Source organism: Cupressus sempervirens, chromosome 6, assembly GCF_028749045.1.
Source record: "Cupressus sempervirens isolate cs-2001-9-10 chromosome 6, ASM2874904v1, whole genome shotgun sequence".
In the NCBI taxonomy this organism is placed as follows: Eukaryota; Viridiplantae; Streptophyta; class Pinopsida; order Cupressales; family Cupressaceae; genus Cupressus; species Cupressus sempervirens.
The window spans coordinates 266,251,474-266,277,917 of NC_143123.1; the positions used below are offsets into that span (position 1 = coordinate 266,251,474).

Sequence of the window (26,444 nt, forward strand, 5' to 3'; positions counted from 1 at the left end):
AATACTCTTGATATCAAATGTGATATCTAAATGTTTTGAGTAAGTGGTGAATATCATTAATATTTTGAGAGGCCAATACTCGATATCAAATGTGATATCTAAATGATTTTGAGTACTTGGTGAATATTGAATGTCGATATTCTGGGAGACCAATACTCTTGATATCAAATGTGATATAAAACTTTGTTTTTGAGTACTTGATGAATATCGGATGTTGATATTCTGGGAGATCAAGACTCTTGATATCAAATGTGATATCTTACCGTAAGTTTGAGTAATTGATGAATATCATATGTTGATATTTTGGAGATCAATACTCTTGATATCGTATGCGATATTAATGGTAGAAAACTTCTGAGATATTACCAATGGTGTAATATTTGTCTTGTGCTTATCCTCCTTTGCTAAGAGGGAGTGTTAATGTTTGGTAGCTTCTGTCGAACAACTTTATGGTTATTCATATAATATTATGTGAGATATAAGCTTTTATATATATATATATATATATATATATATATATATATATATATATATATATATATATATATATATATATATATATATATATATATATAACGTAATTAAGTTTTTAATATTAATTATCTGTTTATTGAATAGACATGTCTATTCATTTACCCATGCTCAATATAAATGAGAGGATGTTGCATATGGAAAACATATACTTGATTACAAGGCAATGCCATTACATTTGCAGTAGATCCTGGCAAATTGACAGTTTCCTTTGCCTTTTCACATAGAACACATCTAAAAGAGCTATGGAACCCCATTCCAGCAATTGATCTCCCGTCAAGATCCTCCTATTCCCAGCCATGCGAAAGCTCCCGCTTTTGGTAGGTATGCACTGTTCCAGCATAATTTCTCTTCCCAGTCTACCTTTCTGTGAGCACCTTCCAACAATGTGTATCCAATCTTAATTGAGTATTGCCTGCTCATAGAGCCGCACCATCGAATAACGTCTTGCTCCCTAGATCCTACAAATTAAGGTTCCTCAAAAATCTTTCTTAAAATGTCTGTATCTCTACACTCTAGCTCCAATACATTCGGATCTCGTCATTTCAGCTTTCGACCCAACCCAAAGGATCTATGTTCGACATAATCATACACCCCAACCCTCCACCATTGTTTAGATGCCTTAATAATTTGTTGCGGAACTTCACCATTTTCCAAAACTCTATGACCATCCCAGGAATCACTCCAAAGTGTTGAACCTATAGGGGGGTTGGCAATCGTGAGAATCCTTTCCTCTGCATTGTCCATATATTTGGCTCGCAACACTCTTGTCCACCTTTGTTTACATTCCATGTACATTTGGCAAATCAATTTTGCCCCCATCGATGTATTCAATAACATCTAGTTACAATGCTCGACACCTACCCCCTTGGGCTGACACACCCGATCCCATGCAATCAAAGGAACTTTCTCTACCTCTTGCGTTTCATTCCAAAGGAATTTGCGCATGCGCTGCTGAATCAAACCAATAACCTTCTTAGGAATTCTAAAACACACCATTGAAAAAATTGGCATCGTAGAAATCAAAGTAGGAAGCATGAGTAATCTTCTTGCAAGTGTTAGCCATCGCCCCTTCCAGCTGTCCATCTTTTGGGTGCAACCTTCCACTAACTCTTTCCACACCTCAGCTTTGCCAAAACCTTCAAACAGAGGTTCTTGCAACAATCCTCTGCCATCCCATCTCCGTGTTGAAGAAATGCACTTCAGATTTATTCCAATTTACCACTTGACCTGATGCCTTGTTTTAGGTATCTAGTACTTTCTTCATAATCCTGACTCATCCATCAAAGCCACCCCAAAGAAACATGGGTCATCAACAAATTGAGAGTGCGTTGTGGCCTTAATGCCCCTTGCTATCAAAATACCTTTCCAATGTCCAAGCTCTCTCTTTTTGGTAATAGTACAACCCAACACTTCCACCAAAAGAATAAACAGAAACGGAAAAATAGGGTCCCCTTGATGCAGACCCTTGGAAGTCTGGGAAAAGCCCCGCAGGCTGCTGTTAACAAGTACTGAAGCGGAATAGTCTGACAGTATAACCTTTAATCCATTTCACCCATCCTTCTCCAAAATCAAATTTCCACATTAGTCCAAAAAGAAAACCCTTGTCCATTCTATCATATGCTTTCCTAATATCCAACTTCAACATTATTTTGCGCTGCTTGCTGGCTTGGGCTGATTGAATCGCTTCGTGTGCCACAATAATTCCATCTACTATGTTCTTGTTAGGTGTAAACCCACTCTGTTCTGGAGAGATCAGCTTATCTAACAACTTCTTCAACCTGTTGGCCGCCACTTTAGAGATGATCTTGTAGACTGTGTTACACAGAGATATAGGTCAAAACTCTTCAAAGGAAGACGGCGTCTCCTTCTTGACAAGGTTGCATGGGTAGTCTTACCCACACCCCTAGTACTCGTACCCACACACCTTGTACTTGTACCCATGTACCCAAGTACCGAATACACGTATCCTAAGTAGCAGGTACTCAGCGGAGACCATCATAGCTAAGGACCTTGATTAAGGTTTTCGGTTTTTGGATTGTGTATCAGCTTGTTGTTTATCAAGCTTAATTCAATACCTAATTAGTTTGAAACTTTGATTAACTATAAACTTTATCACTGTTCAAGTCAGAAGTTTATTATTCGCAATATGTCATTGTCATATGATTCATGATCTTCTTGTTCATGTTTAAAGTCTGCCTTCTCTGTTATGCATCTAATCATTTATCATATATTATTATTACAAACATATAGCAAATTTGAGAGTACTCGACAACTCTGAGAGTACTTGAAGAGTTTGCAAACTATGTGAAAAACCATTGTCATGACTCATAATTTCTGATTTTCTATAAATATAAAAGTATAATAAAAAATAAAGTTTGACATACCCAAGTACCTCTATCCCCTATTATGAAAAAATAGTTGTACCCGTACCCTAAGTACCCCAAGTACCCCTATCCCTGGGCAACCTTGCTTCCTGGGAATAAGAGCCACCAAGGTATTGTTAAAATCTTTAAGAATGAATTTTTCTCTTCTTGATTCCTCCACTATCACCAATAGATCATTCTAGATCACTTCCCAAAACTTTTGGTAAAAAAAACCTTGAAACCCATCCAGGCCTAGGGCCTTCTCCCCTCCTAGTTCGGAAACAACAGCCTTCAATTCATTGATCTTGACATCTTCCACTGACGTCCTATCATCCCTTCCGGTTACTAAGCTTGGGAAAACTCCCAACACCTCGTCTTGCTCTAGTCTTCTTAGCTCATTATCTGCTGTCCAGAGCTGCTTGAAAAAGTCCACTGCCTCCTGGTTTATGACAGTGGGATCCTCCAAAATTGTCCCATAACCGCTAGTAACAGACAATATTCTGTTGATGCACCTTCGTGACTTCATCGAGCTGTGAATTTTTTTAAATATTTCGATCTCCTTCTTTGAGCCAATCTTCCCTAGATTTATATTTAATATATATATCTTCTGTCTGAAGGATCTCATTATATTTTGCCAACAAAACCTTCTCATTTGCATAATCCTCTTCATCTATACCATCAGCCAAGACCTTACTGTTTAAGGCCTCCAAATCTGCCTCCACCACAACCTTATCTCTAAAGATATTCCCAAAGTGTTCTCTATTCCAAACTTTCAAATTCTGCTTAATGAACTCTAGCCTTTGAAAGAACTTGAAAGCAATATTACCTTCAACCCCTGGTGCAATACTCCCCCAGTTGCCAACCATCTCCGTAAAGCCTTCTTTTCTAAACCACAGAAGTTCCATTTTAAATGGGCATCTAGAGGGGATGCCATCTTGCTTCACTAAAAGAGAGACTGGTAAATGATCTGATCCCGTCAACTCAAGCACCCTTGCCTCAAATAATAGAAACGTTGATTCCACGGGCCTGCAATTAAAAAACAATCCAACTTCTCAGCAATATTTAGAAAGCCAGCTTTATGATTTGTCCATGTAAAATACCCACCCATAGCTTCAACTTCCCACAAACTATTTGTGTCAACAAAGTTCCCTCTGCATGGTACCAACTGAACCCACACCTCCCCTTTTATCGGTCAACGCCAAAACTGCATTGAAATCCCCCACAACTGAAGTGACTTCATTACGCAAACCTTTCAAAATTGCGGAGATCTGGTCCCACTCTCTTCTTATCTTCTGGCTTACTAGGCCCATACACATTAACCAGAAAGCCAACAAAGTTCATAGGAAGGGAGCTAAATTTGATTACTTGCCTATACCTTGATTTCACAATCGCCTCTACCTTCACTCTACGAGGATTCCAAAGGATACCCAACCCTCCAGAAGCACCTTCCAATTCCAGAAAGAATCTAGACCATCTTGTTCGAACTCCAAAAATCCTAGTTGCAGCCTCAACTTCCATCTTCGTCTCTTGAACCCAAATCACATCTACTTTTGCTTGATTAAAGCCCCATTTGATCAATCGCCTCTTGTCAGGGGCATTGCAGCCCCTGACTTTCCACATTAGGAACTTCATGGCTGCCCAGGAGAGAACATGTCTCTCCTGGATCTAAAGCTTAGTTTGGCCTAAAATGTTCCTTGCCTCCTCCAACAAATTTTTTAGCTTGGTTTGACCTTTCATATTGCCTATATTACGATATTAGATAGTTTGTATTTTCTCTCTCTTCTGTCTTTTTCTAATAATCATGCTTTTGTAATGTTTCCATAAACTCCATGTTCGTTATGCAAACTTTCTTTTTCACTCTACAAGAATTTTCCATTTCCTCTCTCTTGCTTGTTATAGAAATATTCTCGTATCTTGTATATATAGATCATTCATGATCTTCTTTTAATAACACATTCATTATCTTACCATAATATGGTACCAGAGCAAATTCCTGGGCTCTTCAAAATTTTTTAATTTCATTTTGAAATTATTAGTTCAAAATTTTCGAAATATTTGCCATTGTGTTCAAAATTTGCATCTTTTTTGTCCTCCAAACCTGACTAGGGATTCGGTGTCCAATTTTTTTCTACAATTTCGTGGCCTTCATTTAGGGCATTTTGAAGCTGACTTTTTTTGCACATCTTCTGCAGAGGGTGGCATCTAGGGTGTTTTAAACCATTTGTCTCCGATTTTCGTCCACTAGTTTCATTTTCCCATTTATTAACAGTCAAATCTTCTTTTTTTTGGTTTTTTAAAAAATGGCTAGGGTTTCTTTCAAAACTCTATTTTATCGTGCTAGTTTTAAAAGCTTTTTGGAGATTCTTGATGGCTTTTTGTAGATCTCAATTGGGTCGGTCTCTATTTTTCCTAGGTGCATTGTTTTCTGTGCCTCAATTTTTGAGGCAGCAAAATCAAAAAATAATTTCAAATTCTTTGTGGGTTTTTCGAGCTCTTATCCCTGTGTCTCAAACTTTTTTGGGTCTTCCGTCAATTTGTCTTGAAGTTCGTGCCATATCAGATTTTTCACGCCTTTTAATTGAGAAACGTGCAATGGCATCTCTCACTAGTCTCATGCTAGAAGCTAGTCAACGTTTCAACCGAAAGAACTACAACACCTGGAAATAGAGAATGATGATGATCTTCAAGTACTGTTGGCTTGAGGCGCTTGTTCTGGGTACTAAGACTTGTGCTACCACAATGCTACCACAGACCAACATTGTAGAACGTGCAAAACTCTCTCATCGACCCGAGGCTGCATTTTTGCTTTTTGAGACACGTAAATTTTTGCTTCTTGAAGATAGATTGACCATTAAGGGAGGGTATTACGATATTAGATAGGTTCTATTTTCTCTCCCTTCCATCTTTTTTTAATGGTCACTCTTTTTGTAATGTTCCATAAACTGCTTCTGTTTGTTATGGAAACTTTCTTTTTCACTCTACAAGAATGTTTCTATTTGTTCTCTCTTGTTCGTTATAGAAACATTCTCTTGTATCTTGTATATATAGATCATTTATGATCTTTGTTTAATAACACATTCATTATTTTACCATAATAGCCTGCATCTTCAGTCAGCTTCCTAATTGGTTTTCTACCTCTAACACGTTGACTACCCAGATTGATTTTAGTGGAAGGGGCCTTAGATTGTAGGATTGACCTAGGCTCCTTAATCCCAACTTCCTCATGTAGTCTGAAGAAGTCCTCCTCCCCTAACACTGCATCCTCCACTTGGCTCAATGGGCGAACTAGGTTCGTTCTTGTTGGTGACATACGAATGTCTTTGAACATTCTTTCACCCATTTCTATCAAAGAGGGTTCAACAAATTCTATTAACCCCTCTAGAGCCTCTCGAGATACTTTCGCCACTCTCTTCTGCCATTCTCTTCCCTTGTTCTAGGCAACCATCCTCTCCACCATCTCCTCTACCTTCCTCTCTAGACTCAACCATTCCAATCCCCAAATGCTGACCAAGAGACAAAGTGATAGTGGTCACCCCTATTGTCTATACAAGAACCTCTTGCCCACCCCGTTCTTGTAAAAAAACATTTCAAGAACTCCCGTTTCCTTTGCTACATCAACAAACAGATGTTCTAGTTCAATAGATAGCTAAATCTGAGCTTCAACTCTACCAAAGAGAGGTCATTTGAATGCTCCTTGTCTCCCTTTTCTCCCTTTGGGATTTCCCCTCCAGCTTCTTGATTACCATCCTCTGAAAGGATTTCGTGAGTATCCTCCATTTTGTCCTTCCCTTTTTGGGCCGCTAGACATTCATGTACTGTCATGTCCCCTCTTTTAGCTCAATCTAGCAGAGACATGTGAGTCAGCTTATTATGGGGTCTTGTAGGCTGACAGGGTTGGATAGAGACCCAGTATGGTTATTTAATATTCAGTGTTGGGGACTTGATGTTCTGGCAGTTATTGATCAGTTGGGAGACGTTCCTTGTTTTTAGGAGGTAGTTCCTACTTTTTAGGAGGTATGATCTTGCCCAGGGTTAAGTCTCCATGAGATTACTCTTTGGGTTCAGTTTTAGAGGGATAGGGCTTGTTTCCTAAATTTTAGGAGCATCCCTAGATTTTAGTGATGAGACTGCCAGTGTATCCTTGATTTCCGACTTTAGTCACAGACAGGTGATAGGATGATTTTATGGTTTGTGATGTCAGTTGGGCATTTTGTGGCTATTTGGGTTATATTTTTAATATTTCTTACGTTTAATAATTAAATAAGGCTACGTTATAGCCATTTTGGAGTAAAAAGGGGTTTTTGGCCTCATCTGGATTGCTTATCCCTTGGTGTAATAGCGCTCACTGGAAAGGTCTTGAACTTTTCCAAATATTTCTCTTTTGACTGAAAGCATTTCGGTGAACAAATTTCTTTCTTTTGGGAAAAAGGTCATTTTTTGGATACTTAACCACTTTAAAAATGAGAAATATATTCTTTCATAACCCAACGCCACATGGAGACACTTTTAGGGTTTGAGCTAAGTCTGGTGGGTTATAAGGAGATGAAGACAAAGTTCGAAGGTATTATTGACATATTACATTTTGGATTTGGGTTTTCGGCTCTGATTGAGCTTTTAGCATTTGGGACGCCAAACCCTCTTGCTTTGCCTGTTTGGGACGTGTTAAATTGTAGCTTCTGTCGGATTGAATTGTCCTAGAGTTAATCCTTTCTATGGTTATTGTTAATCATTAATTATACATACTCTAATAGATCTATATATATATATTGTATGCTATATATTATATATAATATATTTCTATATAATATAGATATGTTATAATTAATGATAAATTAATATATATAACCATAGAGACATGTCTCTTCACAAGACATGCCTCTTGAAGATATATTTATATAGCTTGGAAATCTGCAATTGAAACACATACAATTACAACAATGTTATTACATTTGCAGAGATCCTAAATCTAACATGGTATTAGAGCCAAACTGCAAATGAAAGAAAGAATAACGTATGCTGTTGAATAAAGAATTCACACAACTTTATAAATGACACAGCCCCGACAAGAAGCATAGAGGGCATAAGGAAAGTCTCAGGAATGAATCATGATACTGAACAAGTCATAGCAGATGTTAAAGACAAATACATACTGTGAGAAGTATTGGTGTACGTAAGAGGAAGTGAAAATTATCAGGATGATACAACCTTGTTTATATCGTGACTTTGAAATACAAAAAAATCCGTGCGAGGATAGAAAACCAAGAATATCTTAGATTCAACATATGGATTATATGGGAATGACATGAAACAAAAATGGCAGAGCAAGGAGAAGTAGATTAGATCGGGAATAATGGAAGAGATGATCTTAGCTGCCGTTTAGCCGACATAAGCCGTGAGGTTTCTAATTTGGAAAATGAAATTATGATACAAAAATCTACTTACGAAGTAGACCCGGATAATGAGGCTGAGAACTTTGCATATCATCTTAAAAGGTGTTGGAGGGTTCTCCATTCATTAGACGAGGAGTATTACAAATGTGAAGGAGACTTTGAAAACTATATATAAGAAAATTGGGCAAAGATGCTAAACAATAATAGTACAAAGTGTTTAATGTTTAATGTTTGCTAGAAAATATAATAACCGTCAGAGTTAATAGATGAAATGGTGGATGAAGGTAAGATCAATAGCCATCGACGACTCTATTAGGGATATCTTTATCAAGTCTCATAAAGCATATTGAAGACTAATAATCTACAGAAAAAGGCAGCGATTCAACAAAAGAATCAATCTATCAGTACTAGAATCAACGACATATCCTGTGCAGTCAATTTCAAATTTGTTATGCAGCGATCAAACCTCAGCGACTCTTGGAGCCATGATACAAAAGACATGTTAATTATTAAAGATGCCATAAGAACTTGAGTAAGTATGGAATCCTGGAATCAAACAATGATAAAAAAAGTCATGATCGAATTTGGGCTTGAGCAACAAATATACAAGTCTTTGTTATTTCTATTGGAATACCAATTAAGAGAAGAATTTAACATAAAAGCAACGATTGGTGACCATTCTTGGGAGAGGTTTAAACGATAACCGAGAAGACCATAAATATCGAGAGCTTTCAGAATAAGACACGAAATCATATAGCAACGAGAAGATGCAATAATGAAGAAATATATTAACATGGAAAGATAAAGAGAAGCAATGACTATGAAGAGATTGAACTGGCAAAGGATCGTATGGTATCACATGCTACATCTTAACTGTGCAATCAAATACATCGATCATGACAAAACAATAATATATGGTTAAGGTTGCCGATAATATTCATGGTTTTAATAGTCTCAAAATATTTTGATAGGAAGGATGGTGTTTGATGTCCACTAAGCTGCACGCCGTGAGGGAAAAATAAGTCAGTAACAATCTAACCAATGCATACGTCGAGTATAAGGAAGAAGATCAAGAAGTCAAGATTTGCATAAGAAAAGGGTTTAAACTAAATAACCATGGACTTGCAATTATAACATGGAACAAGGAACACCAATAATTGTTGAAGGCATTAGGTAAAACAGAGGTCCATCAAGGTAAGTGGACAGGTATATATCTATTTTTATAAATATTTTTGATAGATTATATGTTCCAATGTTATAACAGGGAGGAAGTATGAATTAGAAATAAAGAAAGAGTGCTAATGGGTACAATCACCACCAAAGGGAAAATAGCAGGTAGTGGCCCATATTATCAATTGGAAAGGTAAGTAGAAATAAGGTAAGCATGTATGTTATATTAATGGTAGCATGTTTATCTATTAAAATTGATCTATTAACATATTTTGTTAGTATGAATTGTCAACATTCATATATCTATGACTCATGGTTATATTGGAGAGTTATGTAGAAAATTAATTAATTATCGTAATGAAATTAATTAATATAAAATTATTTTCAATTACAATATTAATACCTAATGATATGAAACAAAAGGATATTGATATAAAAATGAGTACTTATTGTTCCTGAGTATTTTATTTATTTAATCATTGTAGTCTCTCTCTTATTTCTATACGTGCTATAGGAGCTATTTTGCCTTGATCTTTCTTCCGAGAATGTTCTTGCAGAAAAAAGAGGGAGATTAAGAATCGTGGATGAGTTTAATGGAAGGACATGTGTGCTTCTACTATTAAGCTTAATGAATGTTTGGAGCTTCAATGGATGAAAAGAGCAAGTTGGAACTTAGAAAGAAGTCATCGAATTTAATGTGATGCAAAAGTGTTCAAAGATGCAAGAGTGGGAATTTTACATTGTGGGGGGAATAATAACCAATGTTTCATTCTCACTTGAACCATCCTTAGGAAAGGAGATATTCCATTACCCTCGTGGGCAAATAAGTACTTTTATCTCTTACATTTATCTATTCATTGATTTGTAATTCTATACTTACTATAAGGGTTATTTGTTTTGATCTTTTCCTTTATTTATGAGGATATTCTTATAGGAAAAGAAGGTTGGTACTTCACATATGCTACCAAATATTGTGCAGACTAAATCTAATGATAGCAGTTCCAAAGACCCTGATGATTAAGATGGATAAACTGAGGCTCTTGAAGAAAACATCTTTGATGATTAAGATTATGAGATACTTCTATGTTAAGAGGGAGTATGACACTTTTTCGAAGGCAATGCTGGAGCTTAGAAGATTGATACTCAAAGGGAGTCTAGAAATACATGTGTATGACTTCGTGATTTTGATGGGCCTACTTCTATGTACATCATGAGGAAGTATTGACTTATCACTTGAAGGTTGAAAAGATTAATAAAGGAAGTTCAAAAGTTTTTATGAGTAACAAAATGATTTTAATGGGCCACACCTTGTGAACATCATAAGAAAATGAAAAGATCCTTAAATAACTTGCATGATCATACACTAAGTACCGAGTACGTAAAATTGTTCGATGATATAAAAGTTGGAATTTCACAGTGGGGGGTAAATTTAATAAACAATGTTCAAATTCCCACTTGAAATCATCTTTAGAGAGGGGATTTAATGATTTGACATTTATGGATTGTCATAGAAAGATAAGTAATTCTTACTCTTGAATATTACAATTATCTACTTACTATAGTCTCTCTCTTTCTCGGTTATAAACTTATACATACTATAAGAGTTAAATTGCATTGATCTTTTCTTTTATATCTACAAATGCTCTTGCAGAAAAGGAAAGTTGGTACATTTGCTACCAGGTTTATTGTGCAGACTCTGGAAGTGAACATCTTTTATGATTAAGATTATGAAGAAGAAATCTAACATTGCTTCAGATTAAGAGGGAGCAAATAAGAATATGATTTTGTCAAATTTTTATTCAGAAGGAGTAGATCATATCACTTCAGAGGTAAACTTGACATGACTAATGATTATTGTTTCTTATGCACTTATTGACTATCATATGGTTGATGATTATATGCATATAGTGATAAATCTATTCTTGTAGAAAATGCTCCATGACTTAATGTCATGTGACCTTGTGATACTGGTGCATTTATCACGAGGATGAGTTATATTAGTACAGATGAGCAAAGTGCTGATATTTTTACCAAGCCTCTTACAAAGTTGAAATTGTGTACTTCAGAGGTAAAATTGATATGACTTTGTTGTAAATGCATTTATTAAACTATATATTCATGAATATAAAATTTATTTTTGCTTGCAAGCTTGTATTATGAAAAGTGACGACTTTTCTTGTGAAAGGTGACGACCGTTCGTGTGTTCTGATCCTATTATAAAGTGACGACTTTATTTTAGTTGATCTGTTTTCAAACAATGGTTGAATTTGGTGTTATCTTTCAGGCTGGATTTTGCCGGACACATTGATAACCTTCATGGGTCTTTTGGGCGATAGCCGGACACCATGAAAACCCATTGTTTTGAAAGTGTGGGTTATCCTTGTTCTTTGGGCTGGATTTTGCCGGACACATTGATAACCTTCATTGGTCTTTTTGGGCGATAGCCGGACACCATGAAAATCCATTATGTTTTCTTTCTTTTTTCTCTCTCTTAGTTTAAAACATAATGATGATTACACCTTATTGTGTCAGTTAAAATTATTTCATTTTCTCTTTGCTTAAGAGGGGAGTATTGAGGATTCTAGCCTCTTAGTGTATTGAAGTAAATTCCATATGTTAATTTACATATGTCTGTTGATGAATTCATATTGATATGCCATTTTAGGGATATCATAGTGAGATGATATCTCCTTATTCTCAAGAACATAGTATGTTATATATCAATCTTCCCAAATAAAGAGGGAGTGTTGAGATAGCTTCGATTGTATCTAAGTCATAGCTATGGTAGAAAACAATTGATATACATATCATTGTTAAAATTAGATATTGTTGGCATGTTTGTTTTGACACATTTCGTGAAGTGATGTCTACTATAAAAAGATCTCACTTATTATATAGAATTCTTGTTGAGACTTATATTATCAAAGGATAATGTATCTAGTGTGATATATATATTAAGGTCTTTAATATGACATTCTAAGATTATCATGATAATGTATTCTATAACAATCCTCCTGAGCTAAGAGGGAGTGTTAAATTGTAGCTTCTGTCGGATTGAATTGTCCTAGAGTTAAATTTTTTCTATGGTTATTGTTAATCATTAATTATACATACTCTAATATATATATATATATATATATATATATATATATATATATATATATATATATATAGTATGCTATATATTATATATAATATATTTCTATATAATATAAATATGTTATAATTAATAATGTTTTAATTAATGATAAATTAATATATATAACCATAGAGACATGTCTCTTCACAAGACATGCCTCTTGAAGATATATTTATATATCTTGGAAATCTGCAATTGAAACACATACAATTACAACAATGTTATTACATTTGCAGAGATCCTAAATCTAACAGGATGTAGCCCCCAAAACAGTGGTTTGGATTCTTAGCAGTCAGAAGCATCTTGGAGATTGTGCATTGTTTCTTCAGGTAAATGTAGTATTGAGTCAGAGTTTTAGCTGGAATTTGGACATTTTATCCACGTGTGGACACTTTGCAGCTGTACGGTCACGCCTGGCAGCCATATTCTTTTCCACGTGCAGCACTTGAAGAGCTGGAATCTGGCCGTAACTTCTTTCTGGGCTCATATTTCTCATTTGCGCCTTCAGGTTGGCTTTGTCCTTGGTTGTATTCATCTATATATGATTATAAATCTTCATCTGGTTACTTATTAGGCATATATTCAGGAAAATCTGCTTGAAGCGACTTTGTTTTAAATATATTCGGAATACATTTTCAGAACTGGTTCATGTTATTGTACTTCTGTTATTACTTATTGAAAATCATCAAAAATACAAAACAATCAAACCCTTCTGCAACTTCTTTCTAGCTCTGCAAGAAAATTTTAATAAACAGGGAAAACAAATTTAAAAGTATAAATTTACAACAGATTAGCAGAAAAGATCCATCAGGGATCTTTTAGTGTACCTTGTGTCTCCACTCCTTATAGCCTTGACACTTACCTACAATCTCCTCTATTTTAATCTCTTGCCACCAATAACCTTGAGAGGGTCTCAACTCTATAGCATGCGGGAGAAGGGATTGTGTTTTCAACAGTACACAAATTGTGGCATACATGCTGAAATCATCTCTGTCTACGGCTTCATCAGACTTGATGAACCTTCCAATCCTGTCCCCAGTTGCTTTGAAAGTTTCTTTGTTCCAATACTCATGGGGTAAGTTGTACAATCTAACCCAAAATGGGTACTTCTTCAATTGAGGCTTGTTTAGGACTGAATTTAGGGATCAAATCCTTGTTGAAAAAGTCAATGCTGTTTATTAAAAAGGGCCATTGTACATCATTCCAATTTTCTCCCTCGCCGAGCCCATGATGACCAGGATTTTTAGCACAGCCTGTAGACCCCAAGTGTCTTCCATCCATTTCCGAATCTTGGGAAGCGGTGGTCAACCCCCTCCCAATTTGATTAAAAGAACCCTTTCCTACCATATATTGACCGATTCCTTCCTTGCTGCCAAGTCTATCCTTATATCCACCGTTCTTTTATCACAAATAGTTGGCTTTTCTTTTGTCAACGATGAATGATTTGTTTCCTGTACCTCATCCTGGCACTTCCAAATCTTTTTCTCTAATGGCTTGAAACCTCCTCTATTACCATTCATCATTTTGGAATAATCCCATTTGATGCGATGGGCCCTCTCCTGCCGTGTTTCTATACCCACAAAGCCACATCCCTCCTATTGTTTGATTGCATTTTTGTTCCTAGGACAAAACCACGGCCGCCTAGGATCTCCACCATGCACACGACCTCCATGGTCATCTGCTCCAGCTCTGGGATCACGAAACCCTAGCCTCCTTCGCTTCCACTCCATGATCATTTTGATAAACATTGTCGGGTTGTTAAATACAAACTTGTTCCTTCAAAGCGCTCGACCCTCTTTATTCACTGTGCCTTAGCCACTGATGGCTAGAAAAAGCTATCGAAAAACGCTTTAAAAACACTGTAGATTTGTTTTTAAGCCGATGGCTGGAAAAAGCTATCGAAAAGCCCTTAAAAAACACTTTATAAAAATAATTTTTATTAAAACTGAAGTTGCCCTATTTCTGTACGAAATTTTTGCCGAATTTCATGAGTTTTACATTTGTTTGCTGAATTTCAAACTAGAAGCTGAAAATTCGGCAAACATTGTGACAGGGGGAGAAACATAATAAATTCTGCGCATTAAGCAAGAAAATGGAAGAGCTGCATTACGGATAAAACTCTTAGGAGTGAAGCATAACTAATTATCTTTACAGAGCAACCAACGGAGAATATCCGCATTAAATATTTATTTTTATATTTTTCTTGTATTAAATATGTATATAAGTTGCTGAATTGTGAGACTTTTTTAGGTGTTTCTGGGTATGAAACTTACTGGAATCTGATTCTGAATCGAATCTCCTGTGGGTACACATCGGAGATTTGTGTTTTTAAATGCTGAAATTTTTAGTGTTCTAGTTTGACTTTGATCTTTTAGATATTTTTATGACCTAGATTGCTGATTAATGAACTCTGAACTCTGATTGGAGATTCTGGCTTGATCTTCTTGATATAGAAACTTGAATTTAAATTAGAATTATATGCTTCAAAATTTGAAATTCGTAATGGTTTTGTTTAGAATATATATAGGTATATGACTTTCTTAATTCTATTTTAAGCTGCATATATAGATACATACATACAGATACACATACACACACACATGTATATTTGTATGAACGTACCAAAAATGTACCCAACCCCATACAAAAATTTCTGCCTTACTAGTGTTTACCTAGTCATCACTTTTATATCAAATTTTGAGAAAATTAACAAACTGAGAAATGCACCTCTATGCCCTTTGTACCAGTACCTTGGAAACTTGGGAGAAACATAACAAATACTATAAAGTGAAAAATGAAAGAGCTTTGTCATGGATGAAAATATGGGCAATGAAGCATAACTATTTGTCTTTACGTGAGGTTTGGATTTTTCTTTTTTGCTGAGAGGTTCACTGAATTGCATGTGGGCTGATTGTTTCCTTGGCGGTGTTGAAAACTCGTGTTACGTCCCCTGTTCTAGCATTGAGGAATGAACATGGGATCCCCTTGTGGTCTCTGAATTTTCTTTGAATTCTTAATATTATTGTCTCTGTATCCTTATTCTGTCTTAATCTCTGAAACATAATAGCCTCCCTTAGTCTCAATGGTTTATATCCTTAGTTACTGGATTCATGCTCAGGAGGCTGGATTCAGGTCTGGATCCAATCCAGATTTGGATTTGTGCTGATTAGCAGGTTCCTTGTTTTACACAGTGGCGCGAATCCAGAAGAATCCACTGTGTAAAACAAGGATCTTGCACTAATTGGACGCAAATCCTCGAGGATCCAATGCGAATCTATGCGAATCCTCGAGAATCCATTGGCAGACCAAAATTTTAAGTGTGTCCAACTTATTAAAATTGAGTTTTTAAATTTTTTTTCTGCCTTCTAATCCTAAAACGACCCTTTTATTCAACATCCAAATACATTTCACTCCAAATTGACTCTTTTAAAGTTTTATGAGTGAGTCATGTTACAATTATATCCCTAGTGACCCTTATACAAATACATTTCACCTCAAATATATCCCTAGTTACCGGATTTGTGCTTGGGAGGCCAAATTCAAGTCTAGATCCGATCCGTATTCAGATTCGTGCTGATCCAAGCAGGATCCTTGTTTTACACAGTGGATTCATCCAGATTTGTGGGCTTGCGAATCCCCACAAATCTTTTGCATAAAACAAGGATCGTGTGCAAATCCTCAAGGTTCTAGCACGGATCTACGCAAATCTGGACAAATCTCGCGAATTCGGACAAATCCACTGTGTAAAACAAGGATCCTGTGCAAATCCTCGAGGTTCTAGTGCGTATCTATGCGAATCCGGACGAATCCATTGTGTAATTCAAGGATCTTGTGTGAATCCTCAAGGATCCAACACAAATCCTCGAGGATCCATTTTGCAGGCCAAGGTTTTAAGAGGGTCCAACTTATTTAAAATGAGTTTTGAAATATTTTTTCTGCCTTTGATCCCTAAAATGACCCTTTTATTCAACATCCAAATATATTTCACCTCAAATTGACTCTTTTATCAGTGAATCATGCTACAAACTTTAAGTCTAATAATCTATATTTGAAATTTTCATAATTTGATTTTGTAATTCAGGAATTCAATGTCAATGATCAATGATCAAGTATACTAGTTTCTTTATAGTCGTGAAAATAGATCAATGATCAAGTATACTAGATTCGTAGATCCATACTAGAACCATAGATTCATACTATGAAATGAAATTTTTTGAATTATGTATATATACGTATACATATACACACACAGATATATATATATATATATATATATATATATATATATATATATATATATATATATATATATATATATAATCGCGAATTCATGGATGTGATTCACTTGCCCGAATCGGATTCGTATCCCGAATCGGCAACTAAGCTTATATCTATCTGTTCATTGTTTTCTGTATACTGTCACAGACTGCAAATGAAATCTCTGTTCACTTCCTTTTCCCTTGTCTCATCCGGTAATCTTGTCACTAGTATGGTTAATTGATATCCTTATTTGTCTTTTCTTATCTTTTGCTACCTCCTATATAAACTGGTTCTGTACTATTAGTTTCTTGTATTCAATTCAATTACAGTCGCTGCCTATAATTGGGGTCTTTGACTTATTTTAACCTGTAACTCCCGTGTTGCTATTCTGCCTTCTCTGTCCCAATCTCCAAATATACTGTCTGATCTGTCGCTGAAGATAATCTCTTGACCTAGGTTTCAATTTCTTTTTTTGTTTGTCTTAACTTCTTATTGCCTCACTGTTTGGCATTTTCTGTGTATTCTACTCACTGCTGTTATTCCAATATGAATATCTATGTAATTGGTAATCGCTGCCCTTTATCAAATAAGATTAGTGCTTTCAAGACGTTAGTCACTTCTAAGGAAGAAGGCGTCCATCTTTTGCTGTCTTCACATGGAATATAGTTTGTTGGTTTTCATATGCGATGTTGAACTATTGTGTAGTCTTTCTGTCATTTCTTCATACTCAACGCTGTCTATGATATCCGTCTTTTGCATTCTCCCTCCATAGTATATGCTTTTTATCCTTTTACCTATCGCTGGTTGTGTATATCTTCTGTTAATATCCTCTATACCCTACTGCTGCAACTTCCTTCCTTTGTTTCCTATAAAGAAAGCTCAGAGAATTTGTAGCTGATACCCTCTGATGGTTCCTGCCTGTCATTCTATTTAAATATAGATCCATTCTCCCTGAATTAATATTGATCTCACTAAAAATATAGGCTGTCGTATATAACCACTGCCAGTATTTAATCGCAATATCTCTTGATTACTGTGTTTGTATTCAATAATAATCCTCCCTATTTCATTCTCTCTTTTTGTTGGTTATATCATATATATGTATTCTGTGTGGTCTTTCCTAAAGTTGCAAGCTTTGGTCGCTAGTTTAGATTCTATATTTTATTATTTATTTTGTTATATATAATTTATGTTTTATTATTTATTGGTACAATTTATGTAGATTTAGATGATTACATATAGCATGTGATGATATTAATATTTGTCTACATTATGCTTAACATTGATATAATATTACGTACAAGTAAATAATTATATTACTTTAATAATTAATTATATATTATACATTTAAAATATTTATTTTTTTATATTATGATTATGGTTATATTATAATATTTATTTGTTTATTTCCTTATTAAAATATTATTATTTAATGGTTATTTATAATAAGTCTTATCTCAAAATTATAAGACTTTAATTTACAAAAATGAACCATCAATTGTCCAATGTCTCAAAATTCCTACAAGGTGTCAGAAAGTGAGATAAAGTTCATATAGAGGAGGAAAACATTGTCTCTGTTTGTAAATTATCTGACAAATTGAGCAAGCTGAGGAGGAGAAGATGCTATCCATGTTGGATTTCAATATTACTTTGATATTGTTGGAATTGTCGCATTGTGTCATCAAGCCTCAATACAGCTGCAACATACAGACTGTTAAATTATCATGATATTTATTTGGCATCAGATAGATTAAAGCTAGGGAGAAAACCCTAGAAAAAACACTAAACTTTGAATGTACAATATTAGCAGAATTAGGGTTTTGCTTTCCAAACATTGCATTTCCAATGTGAATATAAAATCAAAAATTTATTTACTGTACTAATCACCTTTTTAGTAAAAAGTGTACGTGTATGGGTTTTCGTTCCTTAGAATTGTTATCTCTGTAATAATTCTTGCTTCTTGCAGAATTTGAGTATTCTATATTTGCTGGGGACTTTAGTTAGATTCGTAACCTTCCTTTAGAATAGTAGGGCATGCAGGATGCAGAGGACTTAATCTCCCACTGCACCAGCCCCTACTATTCTATGGCCCCTTAAAATAATATTTCCAATAGGAGCTGGGGCACCGGGCATCCTATAGTTCCCCCCGTGCCTGGCTATAGTTGGGGTCCTAGTGTCCCCTCTGTGTTTTCTGCTTTGTGAGATGAGATTGGCCTTTTCACACAAATTGGTTGCTGTGTCATCATGCATTCTTTACTCATATTCTGCTTAAGCATTGCTTGTTGCTCACAGAGATTAACATGTTTATGCTTTTTTGTCTAATTGTACAATTACTTTCCAATGCAAGGTGATGGCACATTAAATTTCTTTTTTATGACAGTCTAGCCGGTTAAGCTTACAGCACGTCCTTTGCTGACATTCGCTTCTGGCAAAACTATTTCAGGTCTTGGATTCCTTACCTCATTGATCTTTATATTCTTGATGGGTGTTTTTTTATCTTCTTGGATGGGAGCCTCTGTTCTCTGGGTTGGAGAATGGTTTATAAAGAAGATGCCTCTTGTGAGGCACATTTACTCAGCATCAAAGCAAATAAGTGGTGCCATTTCTCCAGGTATCATTTGATTATTCAAAAATATCATTTGCATGACAGACTGCATAAACCCATTGCCAGAGGCTCAGATTTCTTTGGTGTCCAGCATGTTTGAGCTTTGGGCGATTGGTGTTTTCATACACCATTCATTGTATACACGATCATCCTGCATATATACATTCAAAGATATTTAAGGAATTTTTTTCTTTTCCCTGATTTTGTAATTACATAGCTTCCTGATTGAGGGTATGGTTCTTATATACAGTTTTTGCAAAGATTTTTTTGACCTTATTTCCTAAGCTTTCCCTTAGATACTAAGAAAATGTAATGTGCTTAATAATTTAGCCCTAGACAAAGTTAGTCATGAACTGCTGGAATATAACTGCATATAAAGACCTATCCCATGGATATATGCATTACACAACTTGTTCTATTACCGAGTCTCTTCTCTCATGGTTTATTCTTTTCAGATCAAAATACAAGGGCATTCAAAGAGGTTGCTATTATACGCCACCCACGAATAGGTGAATATGCATTTGGTTTTATCACATCGTCACTGATTCTGCAGGTAATCGGCTCAAGTTGGATATATCCTAGTATATTACATGGTATTGGTTTTCTATTTACTTACAACATTTAGTTCGACAATTTTATCTCGAGGGATTTCTATCTGTTTTATTTTATTCTGCCACATTCAAAATGTGTGAAAGCTCTCCGTATATTTGCATATGCAAAGACTCTTTGGTAGCGATTTGGCCTGAGGAGATTTATTTCTGTGTATTTAGGCTGACTCTGGAGATGAAGAACTATGCAGTGTCTATGTTCCTACAAATCATTTATATATTGGTGACATCTTGCTTATAAACTCTAAAGATATCATTCGACCAAATTTGTCTGTTCGTGAAGGCATAGGTAAGATCACTTCCTGCATTGTCAATGTTCATCCATTTTTAATGTGTGCTTTATCCTCTCTTCCACCTAAATAAGCTGTAGAGTTAAAATTGTGTTTCTCCATCTTTGGATTTTCCCTTGGATGCTTCATCCAATTTTTGTAACTCTTTGATGTGCTGGATTGTTCTAAAGCTCACCTCAAATGAAATATCAATTCTACTTGTATTTGATGCATGTATGTGGGCTGATCTTGAAAATTGCATTTGTTCATTTAAAATCTATACACACACTGTTTTCCTAAAAATCTTTTTGCCTTCAATATCTATGGACTGTTGAACCCTGTAGTGTCTGTTATGTCCCGACCAGATTCCAGGATATCTGAATAGAATTTGTCTCACAGTAGTGAGACTTAAACAATTTCTGTTATGCCCCACGATAAATACATCACTGTCCGAGTGAAATGCAATCTTCTAAAACCCAAGTCTGAAGTAAGATTTGTACACTGAAATCAGTAGTTGCACCACAATACGTTTCTGCCAAGTCTTAAATCTTCAATGCTCAATTAAAGATATCAATCTAAGAAGTTGACTAATCATTGATTAGTGTTGACCATCGACAGTCAAATATATTTATAATAGAACAAATAACTAATCATTTATTCATCACAAATCAAGAAACAAGGAATTGTTATTAAGTGGCAGCAATTTAGATAAATAACAGTGGTTTGTCATATCAGCAGTAATCACAGAAGACAACAATTAGTTGAGGATTAGCACATAATTATTAAAGGAACCGATTACATTGAGGAGATGTGCTGGGATTAATTGAAACAACTTTTTGTGAAAGGATGCGTCTCCAAAGACATTACCATTCGAAGGATATAATAATATATACTTTTATCGAATGAAATAACGGGATATCATAAGGAAAATAGATAGACATTGGTAAAAAGCTGTTGTGATAACCCCTAAAAATCATAGTTAAACAATTGCATTGAAGATTCAATACATATAACAATCATCATTTTTTTATTAATCAAATAGAAACTCTTTATTCTAAATCAAAATAATAACTCTATTAACTCTTTATTTTAAATCAAAATAATAATAATAATAATAAATTAAATGATAATAAACTATTTTTAATAAATAATAATAGTCAGAAAAGACAATAAAGAATATATAATATTAATAACAATGGTAATTGATTATTATTAAAGCCAAAAAAGACAATTCGTAAACAAGACAAAACCATAGATAATAGTCGTGACCCTCAACGAATGAGCACAAACAAATATAAATCTGTTGAAAGAGGAACTAAATGGGGCAGGCAAAATAATATTGGAATCAAATAAAAATCAATGGAGGAGCAATCGCAGGAGAGGTCACATGTAGCCAAGGAGGTGAATCTCGACACATAAGTCTTACACAGCAGGCCAAAGCTGAAGAAGGGTACAGAAAGGCAAGCACAGAAACGTGCATCTTACACAGGTAGCCTGGAGCAATAAAGACGGTTACAACACAAGAAGGATCATCAGCGGATGCCACCAAGACGTTCTGCACACTCAGCCATCCTCCAGAACTCAGGAATAACAGCAGGAGTAAAACCACACAACCAGCAAGGAGTCTCATTGATGTTTAAAACTACTAGAAGAACAAGTCCAGATACATCTCACATATAAGACATAAATTAAGCACAAATTACATAGAATCTTAAAGGGATCATTAAATAAGAAGAAGAAAACAGGAACATTCCCAGTGAGTGTTATAATATCTACGGCAGAGACACAAATCTCTTAAGGTCAGTATATACTGTAGATTTGTAATGTCCCCATTTTGGAGGAGTTAATTATTTACAAAGCTATCAAATAAATAAATATTAAAAGGTAACTTTATATTTAATTAATTTAATAAAGTGACTTGAATTATAAAATATTTTATAAAGTCACTTAATAAAATAATGTTTTAGAGGTTGCTGGAAGAAGCGGAGAAACAATTAATAAAATAATATTCCTTCTAGAAGGTGACTTAAGAAAAGTTCAAGAAGGAGGCTGACCTATTGAGGAAAAAGAATAAATAGGTATTGAGGGCTCATTGTCTATATCCTCTAGATTTATTGTTGATATTTGTTGATGTGCATTGTGGAGCCTAGGGTTTCTGCAATAGCCACAATTGGCCATTGAAAACAAAAACTCTCAATTGGTACGCAATTTTGAGGGTGTGAAAGATCACTTCAATTATTGCAGCTGGGAGGAAGATACTTCAGTCTTCTACTTGTGCTACATTGAGAAAAAATATTCGAGTACAATAGCTGATGTATTATTGTACTTATCTGAATAAAGAGTTGCTTCTTCATCTATTCACAAGGGAGCTTCAAGCCAACCAGGTTTCATTACATCTAGTCCATCATTTCATAACTTTTAGTTACAGCTGTACGAGTGCATTTTCATACCAGCATATCATATATTTGAATTTCTTGTTAATGCCAAGAGTCTTGTCTTATGGATGAACATTGTATTGGATCATTGTGTTGAAATAAGAGACACTGATTTTGCTGATCATTTGTAGTGTCATTGAGCAATTCTTTATCATTATTTTAAGATTAGATTTGAGCAGGTTCACTACAGTGGTATCAGAGCAATTTTCTGCCAGCCTGATAGGGTTTATGCAACCACCATTCAATGTAGTTTACAAAAGTCAAAAAGCAAAAGGGTTCTATTTACACAGGGAACCAACGCAACTGAGAACATGGCTGAGAGACACTCTCAAAGCCCATCCATAATGATGCGAGATGATGAGGCTTTCCAGCATTAGGATAGGCTTCTACAGTCAATAGAGGCAAGTACACAGGTAATGATGGTTATGATGCAACATTTGATTGGGGAAAACAGGAGAAATAATCATAATAATGACCAGAATGACAGGGGCATAGCAGGATCACAACATAGGACACGGTTTGGAACAACTGACAGACCCACATGTCCTACATTCAGGGAAGAAACTCCAACACTCACACCTGATGCTATGGTAACAAATATTGTAGATGAACTCCGACAAGCGAGGAATGAGTGGGATTCATTACCAACAAATGTATAGGACGGATGGACATTTGATAGGTACCTGAACCATAGAGGTGCCAGGCAGAAGCAAGCAGATAAACATAGCGAGTTGCAATAGGTCACCAACAATTGGCATTACCCACATTTGATGACAGTGGGAAAATGATTGTTGGTGCTTGGATTCATAAGGTGGATACTTTCCTATGTCTGAAGACTATGACAGAATTTGAAGCACTCAAGTATTCCACTTTACACTTAGATGGGGCAACTCATTACTGGTTGACACATGGCATGATCACATTGCAACACAATCAGGTAACCACTTATCAGGAGTTCGTGGATAGATTGATAGAAAGGTTTGATAAAAGAAACCCTGAAGTTTATTTCCGGGAGTTAGCCCAGTTGAGACAGTCAGGAGGCTTAGAACAATTCATCAGTGACTTCCAAAAGCTTGCGGTGATGGTCCTTGACATTTCAGAACGGAGGCTAGTCATTTTATTCAAAGAGGGATTAACTGAACCACTCAAGGGGTGTGTAAAGGCCTTTGATCCTCCTACATTACAGGAAGCCATGAAGAAAGCCCGTAGTGTGGAACTTGCAACTCCGGCAAACCAGTTTAGTTCGAAGGGTTCTTCATCATTTAGAGATAACAAAGGGGAATTCAGCAAAGGTAAAGAGAAGGTTAGTGACTCAAAAGGCAAGTCAGCTGCACCTCTGGATAAGGAAATGCTTAATAACCTGCGTAGGAAGAAGCTATGCTTCTTTTGCAAAGGTCCCTATGAGTTTGGTCATGACTATCCTATGAGGCCTAAGGGGAAGGCTAACCGGGTGATGTGGGCTTATTACGAGGGTTCAGATTCAGACAGCTTAGAGCACCATGATGAGGCAGAGGGTGAACAGGAGGTAGATAGTGCTGAGAAAAAAGAGGCTCTAGAGCTACATTTACAGGAGGCACGTTTGTTTAGTATTCAAAGAGAGGGATCTTTCAGACTTCAGGGAGTCTTAGCGAGATACAAGGTTATTACTTTGTTGGATATAGGTGCCACGCATAATTTTATCGAGGCACGATTTGTGGAGAGGCGTGGACTCATTACTGAGAAGTTCAAGGGATTGAGAGTCAAGGTAGTTGATGGATATACTCTTCGTTGTAACATGATGGTGCGAGATTTACCTTTGCGCCTGAACAACTATGAGTTCAAGGCAGACTATCATGTGGTTAACATGGGTGACATGGACATAGTGCTTGGGATGCAGTGGCTACATTCTTTGAAGGAGGTTACCCTGAGATTGGAGGATATGGAGATACAATTCGAGGTGGATGGCAGGACTCATGTGCTAAAGGCTATCCGTAATGGTGATGTCAGGACTATCTCATTTAGGCGGTTGGAGAGATTAACTAGGCATAATAATATAGTGGGCGACAATATGCGCCTTGATGCCTACCCAAGTGGAGCAACATAAGGCTAAATATCATCCGGATATTCAAAAATTGAGAATAAAGTATGAGAAGGTATTCAGCGAGATTCCACCAGGCAGGCCACCAGACAGAGGCATTGAGCACATTATCGAGTTGGAGGAAGGCACTAAGCCTGTCATGATCACACCATACCGGCACCCAAAACGACTCAAAGATGAGATCGAGAGGACTGTCAAGGAGTTGCTAGCAAAGGGACACATCCGACCAAGTAAGTCACTTTTTGCGTCTTTTGTTGTTTTGGTAAAAAAGAAGGGTGGTACTCTACGGATGTGTATTGATTACAGGGTGTTGAATAAAAGAACTATAAAGAACAGGTATCCCATCCCACACATCGATGAGTTGATAGATGAATTGCATGGGGCTTGTTATTTCACAAAAAATTGATTTGAGATCAGGCTATCACCAGAGCTGAGTTCGAGAGCAAGATATTGAGAAAATTGCTTTCAGATGTCATTGTGGGCACTTCGAGTTTGTAGTCATGCCTTTTGGTTTGACTAATGCACCTGCCACCTTTCAGTCCACTATGAACAAGGTCTTCCACCATCAGTTGAGGAAATTTGTGCTGGTGTTCTTTGATTATATTTTGATCTATAGCTGGACATGGCAGGAGCATTTAGAGCACTTGGAGATAGTATTGAGCATTTTACAGAGGGAGTCCTTGTATGCCAAGGAGTCCAAATGTGATTTGGGGATGACAGAGGTGTTGTATCTTGGACACATAATTAGTGCGGAGAGAGTGCAGATGGATCTTGAAAAGATCCGCACTATTGTTGATTGGCCACCACTAGAGAACCTTACACAGTTGAGGGGGTTCCTTGGTCTATGTGGATTCTATCGCAGGTTTGTCAGTGGCTACTCACGGCACGCAACACCCATGACAAATTTGTTGAAGAAAGGGGCATTTGTGTGGACTTGGGAGACACAGGACTATTTTATGCAGTTCAAGGAAATAATGACTACATGCCCAATATTAGCATTGCCTGATTTTACGAAGCCATTTGAGCTTCAATGTGATGCTTCTGGAGAGGGAGTTGGTGCTGTATTCATGCAAGAGAAACATCCTATAGCTTACGAGAGAAGGAAACTCAGAGGGCCTGAGAGATCATTCAACATATATGATAAGGAGATTTTGGCCATCATGCATGCCTTGGCCAAATTTAGACAGTATTTTGTAGGCAACAAATTTTGTATTAAAACTGATCATAACAGTTTGAGGCACTTTTTGGGACAGCGGGACCTGAATGATCATCAACAGAAGTGGGTGAGTAAGTCACAGGTCTATGATTTTGATATCACATATGTTAAGGGGACACAAAATGTTATTGCAGATGCTTTATTCCGCAAGCCACAACTCACTTCTATGATTCAGATATCAGAGGATTGGCGACACTTGATTGTAGTAGAATATGTCAGAGTCACATGGGCCTCTGATATAGTGGAGGGAACATTGATTGACATCAGGTACACTCTTGTAGATGACTTGATCATTTACAAGAACAGGATTTACTTAGTCCCAGGATTGAAAGTGAAGTAGTTGATTTTGAGAGCAGTCCATGATTCACCTACAGCAGG

The 26,444-nt window shown here is 36.1% G+C and overlaps 1 protein-coding gene across 2 annotated transcripts in view; it reads left to right on the forward strand.

Moving 5' to 3' along the window:
* Nucleotides 1-26,444, forward strand: part of LOC149552258 (protein CONTINUOUS VASCULAR RING 1-like) — a 118,897-nt gene that overhangs the window by 54,806 nt on the left and 37,647 nt on the right. For both annotated transcript variants that reach the window (XM_089787781.1, XM_089787782.1), the window contains exons 4-6: nucleotides 19,300-19,467; nucleotides 19,917-20,014; nucleotides 20,232-20,358. In XM_089787781.1, coding sequence (XP_089643907.1) covers nucleotides 19,300-19,467; nucleotides 19,917-20,014; nucleotides 20,232-20,358 — 393 coding nt within the window. The remainder of the gene's footprint in view (nucleotides 1-19,299; nucleotides 19,468-19,916; nucleotides 20,015-20,231; nucleotides 20,359-26,444) is intronic.